A 13,486-nucleotide genomic window follows, 5' to 3' on the forward strand; every position below is an offset into this window, starting at 1 on the left:
ATCACACCAAGCAGACCGCATCGAATATAGCAGATCTTCACAAGGATGGAGCCAACCTGGCAACTGAGGTGGCTATGCAGAGAGCCGAATTGAACCAGGCGAGGGATGTATTGAACAAAGCCTTAGGGGATCCTAACACTATCCTTGGCTCTCTTGGCCAGCCATCCAGTTTAGCCAAGTACGTGCCGCCAAATCAGCGCGAGAAGACTAACCAAAATGCCGGTTTTTCTTTAGCTACTGTTGCTACTACTCCGTCGAAGAACAAAGAACAAGCCCTGGTTATTAGTGGCAGTAAGGAAAAGACTGCTTCATCAAGCGGACATGCCACCAAGAAACACCAAGTCTCGAAGGGCCCGGGAACTGCGTCGGAACCTATGACTTTCGTCCAGTACGACAGCGACGGAGCAGAGATGGTATATCAAGAATTCCCTGTCGAAGGAAGAGGTTACGCCTGCAGTAACTCTCCGGCAACAAGCTACTACCCGCATTGTGCATGTCGGGGAAGGATCAACAATGGTGAACCAAGCAGCCTCTGGGCAAACTACTCACCGAAATGCGGTGACACCTCCTCTGCCTCCGGGCCCAGAGTATGTGAGGCGTGATGAGGTAGAGGAGATGATCAGATTGGCAAACCCTAGAGCCCAGCCGGATGGGGTTTATGAGGGACCTTTCCCGCCACATATCATGCTCGCACCTTTCCCTTGAGGTTATAAAAATATCATCTTTTCTACTTTTTCAAGGGAGGACACTGAAGATGCGGCGACACATCTGGCCAGGTTTAGGGTACAGTGTGGCCAATATCAGAATGATGATGTCCTCAAGTGCAGGATCTTTGGCACTTCGCTGTCAGGTGCTGCCTTCAGATGGTTCTCTAAACTCAGGCCAGGGACAGTGGCGGATTGGCCGGCAATGGAACTACTTTTCCGTGAGACATTTGGAAATATTGAACCTGAAGTAGACCTAACCTCTCTCACTCAGATGGCCCAACAGCCTACAGAATCGGTAGTCGCATATCTTCAGCGCTTTCAAATCCAGAAAGCCAAATTGAATGTCATCCTACCCGAAAAGGAGTTAGTCAAGTTGGCGGTCAAGGGTTTGGAGCCCCGACAGCGAAAGAAGCAACACGGCAGCATGATTCAGTCGATGGGTCAACTCATCACGGAGGTGGGCAGTTTTGAACATCTCCTCAGAGAGACAGATGCAAGGAAGAATGCTTCCAGAGGGACGTACGTGCCAGGTAAGCACCGTACTGTAGCGGCCCTGAGCTACCAGCTGGCCACTTACGACCCTTATTACCATCACAACATTGGAGAAGTGGTCCAAGACGACGAAGAGGACGAGGATAACGATATAGCAGCTTACGAGCTAACCGGGAAGAAGAACCCGTCCTTGAAGCAGTTGAAGATTTCCAAAGAGCCTGTTAAGCTCAAATCGATGGCCTTCACCAAACCGGAGTTCGCAACATATACTTATGATGCCAACAAAGCTCACGAGATCCTCGACGAGATGATTACTGCGAAGATGGTGAAGACTGATTTCGAGCCTTTTCCACGGCCAGAGCAGTTGAAGGGAAAGAAATACTGCAAGTTCCATAATCTGTGGAACCACAACACCGTGGACTGTGTAAAGCTCAAAGACCAGATTCAGGTATGGCTTAATAAAGGTAGTTTGCAGGTAGAAGCTCCGGTCACAGCGGCGACACTAGTTGATGTGGATCCCTTCCCTGACACCGGGATCAATATGGTCAATGTGGATTGGAACAAACAGCAGTGACGGAAACCAACTCTGGATTTGGTTCCAAGCAAACAGAGTGATAGCTCCATCGCAGATGAAGCGCCAGTCAAGGATAGAACTGGGTCAACCAACCAGGCCTCACCCGTGATTCTGTGCTCGCGTTGCAAAGAGGAATGCGGTATCCAAATACCACACGAGGATGTCTAACAGACATTTCACTTTGGTTCTCTACCACCAATCAAGTGGGCTTCGTCATCGCGGAACTATCAACCTTCCAGTCCAAGAGAAAGGGAGAAGACGATATCACCACCATCCCCCAGAGACTCCAACTTATTCATGAAGCTAAAAGCGGCTGCAGGCAGTCCAAAACAAGAGCAGACCAAGAGCGACAGCAAAGATATCTTGACCAAGCCCTATATACCACCTGCTTCAGCTAACCCTATCAAGGAGGGCAGATGGTACACCAGGGAAAAGGGGAAGGCAGTGGAGATTAGCTCGTCCAGGAAAAGGAAGTTACAGCCCAGGTTTGACGAGGCCAAGCGCGCTCTAGAGGCTTTAGATCAGGGCCTGATCAAGCCTTCTCAGCTAGTCAAGTCGCCCGAGCAATACCAGAAAGAGATGGAAGCGCTGGCTGCTAAACCATTGAGACCACCCCGTGTTTTTAACAAACATACAGATTCACTAACAGGGGCTTCAAAGCCCAATGTGTTTTGCAGGATTACTAAGGAGCGCTCACCACCTCTTACTCGAATGGGGAGCTCGCCAAGTCGGCGCCCGCATGTCAAGCGCAGGCTCTTCCACCAGACACCAGTGGTCAAAGCTTCAGTCTTTGATAGGCTGGGGGGCAAGAAGAGGGCTAGTGACACCTTGCAGTGGTGACCCAAGAAAATCCAAAGTGTGGTCATCTCTGCTTCAGAAGAGCACATGGAAACAGAGATCCCTAAGTCGGTCGTTGTGGAACAGGAACTTGAGTCACCAGAGCTTGGACATTGCGAGGTAAAGTGCCTAACGGAAGGTTTGTTGGTAGATAGTTTTGCTAAGCAATTCGAAACTGATATCCCGGTCGAGGAGCCCAAGCTCGAATTGGACGATGACATGGAGGGGACTGAGACAGCTGACGTTTCTTGCAGCATGGTTTATGTACTCCCCGCAAGATATGCATTGCCAGTCGCTGCTCAGGATTGCTTGGGGACAGAAGAAGAGAATGTGCAACCATTGCAGGTCACTTCGGCAGCCGCGACACCTGTAGAAGACAGGGTCTCGCCGGAACCAGAAGAGGTTCCAAACAAGGGGTCACACATGAACTTCTCCAAGCCAACGCCAGCCATGGTCTAACATATGCGACCGCTATACATTACGGCAGACATCGGCGGTATCAAAGTCAGCAAAATCATGATTGACACCGAAGCGGCCGTTAATGTCGTCACTACTAGGACCATGCACTTACTTGGGATCAAGTGGGAGAAAATCCAGTCCACATCTCTTGCACTCAAAAATTTCGCGGGCACTGTAACAAAAACCTTAGGGTTATTGTTCTTGGGTATTAAGGTCGGACCAGCAGAGGGGGTTTATGCCTTCTTCGTGACGGATTGCTATGCGGCCTACAGTGTTATTTTGGGCAGAGACTGGATCCACAGGAGTTATTGTGTACCCTCAACACTTCATCAAGAGCTAGTTATGTGGAATAGGGAGACAGCTACGGCGGAGGTGGTCAGAGCAGATCCCCGTCCATTCCCGGTCTCCACAAATTATGTAGATGCCAGATACTATTTGGAGCCTATCACTCCATTACAGGTTAGTGGCATCGATGACAAGGGCCGCCCCACAGGGGTGACGGCCTCTGAACTGGCACAGTGGGGGCTCACGCTCGCAAAAGAAGGCTTGGAAAGGCCTGGCCACGTTGTGCCCAAACCGTTAACCGATTAATGGATTACAACCTCTCAGAGGAGGGGATAGAGGCCTTCTACTCAATACATGAACGGTTGTCATCATACATGGTGGAAAAATAGGCTTATGATCGCATCGCGACCTTAGAGGTCGTTAATGAAGAACTTTCTGACCCAGAGGATGAAGATGAAGTCACTATTCAACTTGCCCCGGCAGCGCTGGACGATACGCCTCCTAAAGTTAGGGACCCTACTGAGAAAGTTAATCTAGGTACGGTGGACGAGCCCATGGAGGTATCTATCAGCGCTTACCTAGAGCCTAGCGAGAAACAGAGGCTCACTGAGTTACTATTAGAGTTTAAAGACTGCTTCGCAGAAAAATACGAAGACATGCCCGGCCTGTCACCAGATTTGGTGTGTCACCAACTACCAACTCTTCCTGACAAGAGGCCCGTCAAGCAGGAGCCTCGCCGAATGAATTCGGGGACCTAGATCCTCGTAAAGGAGGAGGTAGAAAAAATGCACAAGTCAGGTATTATAAGAGTTGCCAAATATAATCAGTGGCTATCTAATATAGTGCCTGTCTGGAAAAAGAATGGCAAGATGAGAGTCTGCGTTGATTATAGAGACTTGAATCTCGCTACACCTAAGGATGTTTACCCCATGCCGATCGCGGATATGTTGGTAGACGCTGTGGCAGGACATGAGTTGTTGTCCTTTATGGATGGCACTGCAGGATATCACCAGATCTCGGTCGCTGAAGAAGATAGACACAAGACCGCCTTCCGTTGCCCTGGCTTCGCAGGAGTTTTTGAATATGTGGTCATGCCGTTCGGATTGAAGAATGCTGGTGCGACGTATCAGAGAGCCATGAACCTGATATTCCACGACATCCTGGGAAAGGTTTTAGAGGTGTACATTGATGACGTAGTCGTCAAGTCTCAGAGGAAGGGGGACCACATCGCCGATCTCAGGAAAGTATTTAAGCACATGCGCAGACATAGACTCAAGATGAACCCGGCCAAATGTGTGTTTAGGGTCCAGGCAGGAGACTTTCTGGGGTTTATAGTTCATCAGCGAGGAATTGAGGTCCCCAAAGACAAGGCCAGCGCAGTCATTAACGCATCTCCCCAGCGGACGAAAAAGGAATTACAGCATCTGTTGGGTAAGATTAATTTCCTAAGACTTTTTATCTCTAACTCTGCAGGAAAAATCCAGTCGTTCTCACCCTTGCTGAGGTTACAAGGACAAAATGAGTTTGTTTGGGAACCTAAACATCAAGAGGCTTTCGACAGTATCAAGGCCTATTTGGCAAGCCCACCAATCCTGGTTCCACCCCGAGCCGGGACCCCATTGAAGCTATACATTTCAGCAGCTGAGGCTTCCATTGGCAGCCTACTCGCGCAAGATGATGAGGGAGGTGTCGAGCATGCTATATTTTATCTCAGCCGCACATTAACAGACTGCGAGACAAGGTACACCCCTATGGAGAAACTGTGCCTAACTCTATACTTTTCAGCATGCAAGTTGCGGCACTACATGCTATCCTTTACTACTTGCATCATCGCGCAAACCGACTTGGTCAAATACATGTTATCACGGCCTATCTTGAGAGGCCACATTGGCAAATGGGTATTAGCTCTCTCAGAGTTTTTGCTCCAGTATGTACCTCAGAAAGCTGTCAAGGGGCAGGCCATAACAGACTTTCTCGCCCATCATCCTACATTAGAGATACCCAAGCTGAAGGAGTTAGAGATAGCCTTCACCACTACAACTCGACCAGATTTGGCGCGCATCCCTGAGTAAGCGGTTTGGTACCAAGCTACGGTCTCTCTACAGCCTTGGGTATTATTCTTTGATGGTTCAAGAACTGACACACTGGCTGGGGCAGGAATTGTTTTGGAAAATCCAGCCGGTGACCGCTTCTCTTATTCATTCCAGCTAGAATTCCAATGTACTAATAATCAGGCTGAATATGAAGCTCTTATCATTGGACTCGAAGTCTTATTGGAAATGGGAGTACGGGACGTTCAGATTCGCGGCGATTCTCAGCTCGTTATAAACCAGCTCCAGGAAAAATATCGCTGTGCGAGTTGGTTGCTCGTACCATACCTGAATCGCGCTATTGAGCTTCTGGACCAATTTACCAATGTCGATCTGGAACATATACCACGCGAGCGTAACTTTACAACTAATGAACAAGCTCAGTTGGCCACAGGCATTACCTTGAAGTATGGAGTGCGCGAGCGCATTTTGAAAGTTGAGCGTTGCACATTACCCTCATGGCTTGCACGACCTGATCCACCAGACGATCCCGTGGTCGCGGTGCTAGACCCTATTGATGTGGATTGGCGAATCCCGTTGATTGAGTACCTCAAACAGCCAGACCCTAGAGCTGACAGGAAGATTCGTTTCCTCGCGCTAAATTACTTCCTTAGAGGTGACGAGTTGCGCCGACGTGGGGAGGATGGTATCGACTTTCGATGTGTCTATGGCAATGAAGCTAAACGTTTGATGCGTGAAGTCCACACGGGGATATGTGGGGCCCATCAGGCGGGGCCTAAGATGCGCTGGCTTCTGCGCTGTCATGGTTATTACTGGCCCAGTATTTTAAAGGATTGCATCACATTCGCCAAAGGTTGTGAGGACTGTCAAGCGCATGGTCCAGTCCAGCATGTTCCTAACATTCCTATGCAACCTATCATTAAACCTTGGCCTGCGCGAGGCTGGGCACTAGACTTGATTGGGATGATCCACCCACATTCTTCCCTTCAGCACAAGTTTATCATCGTCGCCACTGACTACTTCACTAAATGGGTAGAGGCAGAGCCTTTGAAAGAAGCCTCCGGTGCCACCATTCGCCAGTTTATTTTCTGTAACATTCTCTGCAGGTTTGGTATCCCTGAGGTGCTGGTTTCAGACAGGGGGGCAGCGTTCATGGGAGGCCCGGTCGAGGAACTGGTCAATGATTTTGGTATTCAATTCATCCATAGCACTCCGTATTACGCTCAATCTAATGGTCAAGCGGAAGCTAGCAACAAGACCATCATCACCTTACTAAAGAAGATGTTGGTAGAAAACCCTCGCCAATGGCATGACACTTTATATGAGACACTTTGGGCCTATCGCACTTCTAAACGGAATCCCACCGCAACAACGCCGTATGCTTTGATGTTTGGTCATGACGCTGTCCTACCGTTAGAAATTAACGTACATTCCCTTCGCGTGCAAGAACAACATCATTTGCTTGGTGAAGATTACGTTCAAGTTATGTGGCAGGAACACGAAGATTTAAGCGAGCAGCGCTTGGCGGCGTTGGACAATTTGGTGATGGAAAAACAGCGTATCGCACGCGCCTATGATAAGAGGACGCATGGTCGTAGTTACAAAGAAGGCGACCTCGTTTGGAAGGCCATTTTACCCCTGGGTGAAAAATTAACCGGTTGCGGTAAATGGACGCCGCGATGGGAGGGACCCTTTGTTATTCACCGAATTTTGGAGCGCGGGGCCTTTCACCTTAGAGATATCGATGGCGACATCCATCGCAACCCCATTAACGGCCGTTTCCTGAAGAAATATTACCCAAGTGTCTGGGAGTTCGAAGATCCACCTGATCCCGTTCTTGCCCAGGTTGGGGGGCAACCTTAATCTTCATCGACTCGCATCATTTCTCTATGATTATTCGGCTTTTTCGCTGTGGCCTATAGTTTTTGTCTCTACTTCCCCGATGAACATTGGGGGGCAAATCCATATCTAGTTAGGCCTTCTTGAGGCTATTATATAACAGCCTATACAAGAGGCTTTGTTTGTACTCATAATCCAAGTTATCCCAGTTACTTTTTCAATTTTTTTCAAATTGCATGTCTTGACAAAGTGTGTGAAGAATAGATGTGAGAGCCTATACAAGAGGCTTTGTTTTTTACTAACAAATTTTTTGCAGATTTTTGGTTAAAACAAGAATTTTATTCATAAAGTGGCTTTGCGGCCAGAAGCATACAACAGAATAGAGCAATACAGTTTCACATGCAATTACAATGGTAGTTCTGACAGGAGCATAAAAGTTTAAAAGTGACTGGTTGTGGTTGCGGGGAGGAGGATCTGGGCGCTACCACCTCAGAGCATTCTTCCTTTCTTCACTTAGATCCTCCTCCGATCTGAGTCGCCACTACTGTCATCGGTACCGGAGGAAGAGGGAAAGAAATAATCCTTCATACCCCTTCCTTGGGCCTTTCCTCAGGGCAGGAGTTGGGTTCCGGAGCAGGCGCGACTCATAACCACATCTACCTCCTGGGGAAAAACAGAAGTCTCGTACCCAGGCCCCAGAGGTAGACCGCGGAGGCAGAACGGTAGACCTCAAAGTGGTCTTCCGCCCTTCCTCCACTCCCTCCTCGCGGGCAGTCTGAAAAGTTGGACTCCTCAGAATGTTGTTCTACCGCGTTAGGAGCGCGGTATGTTCTTCGGTTTAACTGAGACTGGCAAGTTCATCCAAATTTTCAGAAACCAAAGACATGCCGCCGAACCTGAGATTAGGCAATGAGGCCTACCCAGGTCTTGAGATTAAGCCATGAAGCCTAAGAGTTTGTGGCTAATGGTGAAATCATGGACGGAAGATTTTAGAAACTGAAGAAAGAGCAACAGGTCTTGCGAGGTTATCTTTGGGAAAGGCATGGTGATTTGGTTATCGCTCTTCTTTGGATACCGGTATTTATAGGGCCAGCCTCGCATCGTGCGATAAGCAGTTGAGGCACTTTCAACGCCATCAATAAGAGAATCAATGCAGTTAAATGCTATAATCTCGGAAATGGAAGATATTGAAAACGCGTGGGAAGCAGGACAGTCTCCAAGGAAGTAACCGCCCAAATTGGGATTATCTTTTCAATGGTTTTGCTTTTCATTAATTGTCAGAGTCTAAAATGATATTTGGGCCTAACAAAGCGGGCTAAATATTAAATATTAATTTTGTTCATACAAAGCAAAATGGGCCTGAAGTAAGAGGCCTAGAGTTTACGACCCGCATGGGTCAAGCGAAGCAAGTGTTCGTCTACACGAAAGCAAGCGTCAGCAGCAGCTCGCTCTGCTTGTCGGACTGCTTCGCGTGCTTGAGCCAAGTTCTGAGACATCGCTTCTAAGGCCGCTAGGGGCTGCTCTATCTGAGGTTCCTCTTGCTCAAGTTGGGGCGTCACCACCACCAATTGGGCCTCGGCTTCGATCAGTTGGGCTTGAAGGTCCTGAATGTGGGTCCGAAGGTGGTTCTGTGAGATCCGTAGGTCCCTGACGCGGATGGCTCGATCGCCTAAGGAGTCACGAGACACTTCCGCTTGTTGTGCAAGGCCGCGATAGTGAGCCTGGACCTGCCTAGCCTGCGTGGTCGCGATCGTTATCTCATTAATCTGTGTATGGAGGTTTTGTAGGAGCTCATATATCTCAACAAATTCAGCTTCAGTGATAGTGCGTTCGCGGCGAAGCACCATAAGATATTCTTGAGCTCTGGCAGGTGCGCCCGGCAGTAAAATGTCAGGACCCAGAAGTCGCTGCAGACTGTCCCTCGCTTCGTCTGTGACTCCTGGGGGAGCCACTTCGAGTGCGTGAACCAGCCTTTCCAGCCTATTAGGAGGCTCGGGAGGAGGAACGTTGGCAATAGCATTAGCGTCAGCAGCAACCGCAGCAGGAATTTCCTGAGGCTCGACGATGGGGGCCGCGACCGGTTCCGGTGCTGCATTCATATAAGCTCCTACTTCTAGAACCTGGGGGGCAAGTTCTTGAGCCACCACGCCCTCACCAGCGGGCTCAGCAGGATCAGCGACAGCGACCTCCTCAGTAGGGACATTACCCTATAATGGGGAAGGATTGTCAGATGTACAAAGATAAACAAGAACTGAGGCATTGACTTTATGCCAAGGGTACCTCTGCGATAGGAGCCTCGTCTGGGATACCTACCGGCACGGGCTCTTGAACCGCCTCGGTAGGATCCGGATTGAGCGATACGTCTGCCGAGGGTTGTGCAGTGATCGGCTCCTCAGGTGGTGCATCCGAAAGGGGTGCATTTTCTTCCGGCTCGGGTGAACTGTCCTCTATGATTTGCACAGGAATGGAGGCTGAAGCGCCAACATTGCTGATAGGAGGTGGAAGGTTTTCAGGCTGAAGCGCCAACATGGCGCTTGTGAAGCAGTTGTTCCTTAGCTAGCAGCTGAAGAGCCTTCCCCAGCATGTTCAGATGGCCTGCGATGAACCTGTGAAGAAAAGTTATGAAGTATGGACTGAGGTGTGGATAAGTCCTAGTATGAGCTCTTTGCTTCTTACCAATCGGTCAGCCAGTGGTTAGTCTCCTTCCCAGGGGTCAGCGCAAGGGTCCGAGCGACTGCGCTTGCGAGCTATAGCAGCTGCGACCTGTCAGAATCAAGAGGTTAGAATTTAAACCACAAAGTATGATCCGGAGGATAAAGGATCCTTACTGCTTGTGGATCGTCATCATCAGAGGAGGAAGAATCGTTGGCTGCAGGTTCAGTGAGTACTGCTTTCTGTTTTCCAGGTTGTCCGGCGGTCGGGGAAGCACTGGTTGTGCGGCGGCCAGGGCGCGGCGCACTCCCCTAGTAAAAATAAGTATGAGTAAAATGGGTAAACAATGAAGGAATTTGCAGGGGTTAAAGTTACGGTACTTACTTCTGGAGGAGGTTCACGAATTACGATGCCAGCTTGGGCTGGGCGAGGGGCTCGCGCTGGTCGGACCACTTGAAGAGGCCTGGGTCTTGTAGTATCTTCAGAGAAGCGAGCGAGCATTTCGATATCGGCAGGATAGGGATTCCTCAGCTAACCAAAGAGAGTTGCGAAGAGTTCGTCGTCTGGTTGGGTCCAGCAATTGACGGAGACTTCTGTCCACCAAATCTCATATCCTTCTTCAATTCCGTCTACAGCGTCGATGGTCTGGGCCCAATCAGGAAGGTCAACTAGCGCGAGCATGCTTTGTGCCGGTGGGGGCCCTGAGGGGGGGCCCGAATCTGCTCCAAGAAGTGTTATAGTTCCAGGCATCGTACAGAGGGAACGGTACCAATTGAACAAGGCCAAACTGGCGGGCAAAGTGATTGGGAGCGTAAAGCTCGTAGCTGAGTTCTTCAGCGGCTAACCTGATGTCTGAACAGGAGATCGAGGGGCGAAAAGCCAGGCGAGCGCGGTTGGGGTAGCGAGGATCGCCAGGAAGAAAACCATATCCGAGCACAGATGGGAATCTTCTGCCCAGAATTATGTCACAGTACGGCATCTCATCTACCAAGTACAGGTAAGAAAAACATTCAGAATAGGGGGGAGACGAGTACTTGTCCTTGCGGCAGAACCATCGACCTAAGAGTTGATCGGCCGGTGGAAGTAGCAGGATATCTTCGCGGCGGAAGAATTGGAAGTAAGTCTGGATCCAAAAGTCCAAAATACAGAAAGGGTCGGATATGTTGGTCTCAAATGGGTGCATTGTCGCTTGGTATAGCATGCGGTAGAGGGCCCCTAGTACCGGTTGTCCTAGCCCGACGTTGCGGCCGTTGTAGAGGGCCGTTGCTAGTTAGGTCCAAGTGCCAGTGGGCTTACAGGAGGAGGTGCAGAATATGAACTTACAAAGCCAATACTCAAGGAAAGCAATTCCTCCGGTCGCATTATGTTCCCGGCTGTAATATGCCAACCATCTCGGGTATGAACCACTATGAGCGCTGCGACCTTGCTGGGTCATGGTCAAAGTAAAGTTGACAGAGTCAAATTGGCCATGCACATAAGGCTCGCCATCACTGGGCAGGCCAGTGATGGCGAGGATATCCAACAGGGTGACACTCATTTGACCGAATCTAAAGTCAAATGTGTTAGTGGCGGTATTCCAGAAACAGAGGAAAGCAGCGAGCGGCGAGCGATTACCACTGCGAGGAAGATTGAAACATAGATCAATGGTGTGAGTGATGCCTGCAGCGTTCCAATGACCTAGATCTCGTGCCCGCGTCTCGCGATACCAGGAGGTTTCCGAAACACTGATAAAGGATGGCCAATTCCCTATCTTGGCTCGGCGGTTCTGGGCACCCTAACTGCTAAAATCTCCAGGAGTCCTTCAGAGGACTGGAATGGGTCGGCGAATTGGAAGACCGTATAGGGCGATGGCGTCGTCCGGGATAACACCTTGCGGCGCTGGGCCCAGTCCGGTTTGATGGTCAGAAAAACGAAGGAGTAGGGGTCGATGAATAGAGGTTTCGAGATGAATGCGAGCGCCGATGTTGACTCCCCAAGTCCGAGCAGCCTTTTCGTTTAACTCTTCTTCTTGGTCGATGATGATTTTCTTAGGGGGAGCCATTTCTGGTTTGTTTGCAGAAGAGATGTTGGCAGAAATGGGTTTTTTCTGGGTTTAAGAGACCGGAAGGGTTTTCTGATGTGACAGAGTTGCGGCTGTGAGTTTAAATAAAAGAATTTGTGAGGGAAACGATGCGATAAAAAGCGTTTCACAAACGAAAGGACGCGACCTTCATTAATGGCATCGTTTCAAGCGACCGGCACGTCTTTCTAAGCCCCCTTCAATCAGTTACATTCTAGCGGGCTTGATTTCGGGGCCTGGGGGGCAATGTTTGAGCCCAAAAGTTCTATTGGCAAAATCCTTTAGTGGGTTTGAGCCAGCGGGCCGATACCTGCGGCCCAAAAATAGAACTACTCGGGTTTGGGTTATGGCTTCGCCCATTCCGTGTTTCATAAGGAGACGAAACCTTATTGAAATCGAGTAGTAGAGACTAAACAGGAAACTTCAATTAAGAATCCTTCTGAGGCAAGGAGCAGTCGAAACCCTAGGGTATAAATAGAGGGTTAAGCGGAGAAATCAAGGACCTCTCTCGAATCAATCAATCCCAGCGATTACAAAGCCTCCCCGGAGCAAATCTTCAACCTTGTTGAAACCCGGTGACCGCCAGTCAGTCCTAGTCTCCTTGCGAGCCGACTGTCAGCCTCACCAGATCAACCCGGCGACCGTACTTCCAGTCTCAGTCTCCTCACGAGCCGACTGCCAGTACTACTGCCACCGATACACCCAGCGAAGCAAGGGTAACGCTCTCGCAACCCAGCGAAGCTAAAGATACACTTTAGCAAACCTCGTGCTTTCTCAGAACTTCCCAGTGATTGCTCTGCTCAACCTACAACGTTGAGTATCGATTTTGGTGACCGAAGAGATCACACCCAAAGTCCTTATCCGTAAGGCAAAAGTCCTTTTCCGAAAGGCTAGAGAAGAACCATGTGACGAGGTTGGTGCTCTCCTCGTCCACAGCGCTTGAAGAAGAAGTCAGGTCAAGGGACTCCCCCAACGACTGCACCCCGCGGTGCTGGCACGCCTGCGCAATCACTCGCTCAAAAGAGACAGTTTGCAAGCCAACTGGTTTTGGAGCCAAACAATATAGAGATTATTTTGTGTTTTCAAGCTGTGTTACTTTTGCTTCTCTTAGGAGCCATATTTTACTTTAAAGCTTTCCTTCCTTAATATCTATGAATCATTAGAGAAAACTGGCAACTATTTTTCATATCACCTACTTTTGCACGTGGACTTCATAGTTTCTTTTGCTGGGGAATCCTACCATTCCAATTGTGTTGCTTTTTGTTTGCGGAAGATGAAGATCGATATATCTAAAGCTAATATTTGTTTGATGCTGCAACTTTCTTCCGGATCGATCACTTGTAATTACCATATTCCCATTTGACCCTTCCCTTTCTGTTTTGACAATGCAGGTCTTGTGCTACAGAAATAGGTGTTTGATCAAGGGCAAACCTGTAAGTTGATTGAACTCTGATAAGTGTGTTCAAGGAACATCCCTTTCTTGGGTAGGCAGTAATCAATCTGTATGTGAATTTTGGAGTAAAGTAGTTGG

General features: G+C 49.2%; 1 protein-coding gene across 1 annotated transcript; it reads right to left on the reverse strand.

Moving 5' to 3' along the window:
• Positions 1–8,617: 8,617 nt before the first annotated feature.
• Positions 8,618–9,773, reverse strand: LOC112191776. The gene is made up of 2 exons (XM_024331188.1): positions 9,525–9,773; positions 8,618–9,451 (listed from the first exon to the last, which is right to left on the reverse strand). The coding sequence occupies exons 1-2, from the start codon at positions 9,771–9,773 to the stop codon at positions 8,618–8,620; spliced, it is 1,083 nt and encodes a 360-aa protein (XP_024186956.1).
• Positions 9,774–13,486: the final 3,713 nt, after the last annotated feature.

This window comes from Rosa chinensis, chromosome 1 (genome assembly GCF_002994745.2).
Source record: "Rosa chinensis cultivar Old Blush chromosome 1, RchiOBHm-V2, whole genome shotgun sequence".
In the NCBI taxonomy this organism is placed as follows: Eukaryota; Viridiplantae; Streptophyta; class Magnoliopsida; order Rosales; family Rosaceae; genus Rosa; species Rosa chinensis.

Coding starts and splice junctions, on each gene's coding strand:
- LOC112191776 (XM_024331188.1), bottom strand. CDS start 9,773: ATGTTGGCGCTTCAGCCTGAAAACCTTCCACCTCCTATCAGCAATGTT. Junction 9,452..9,524: donor ACGAGGCTCCTATCGCAGAG/GTACCCTTGGCA, acceptor TCCCCATTATAG/GGTAATGTCCCTACTGAGGA.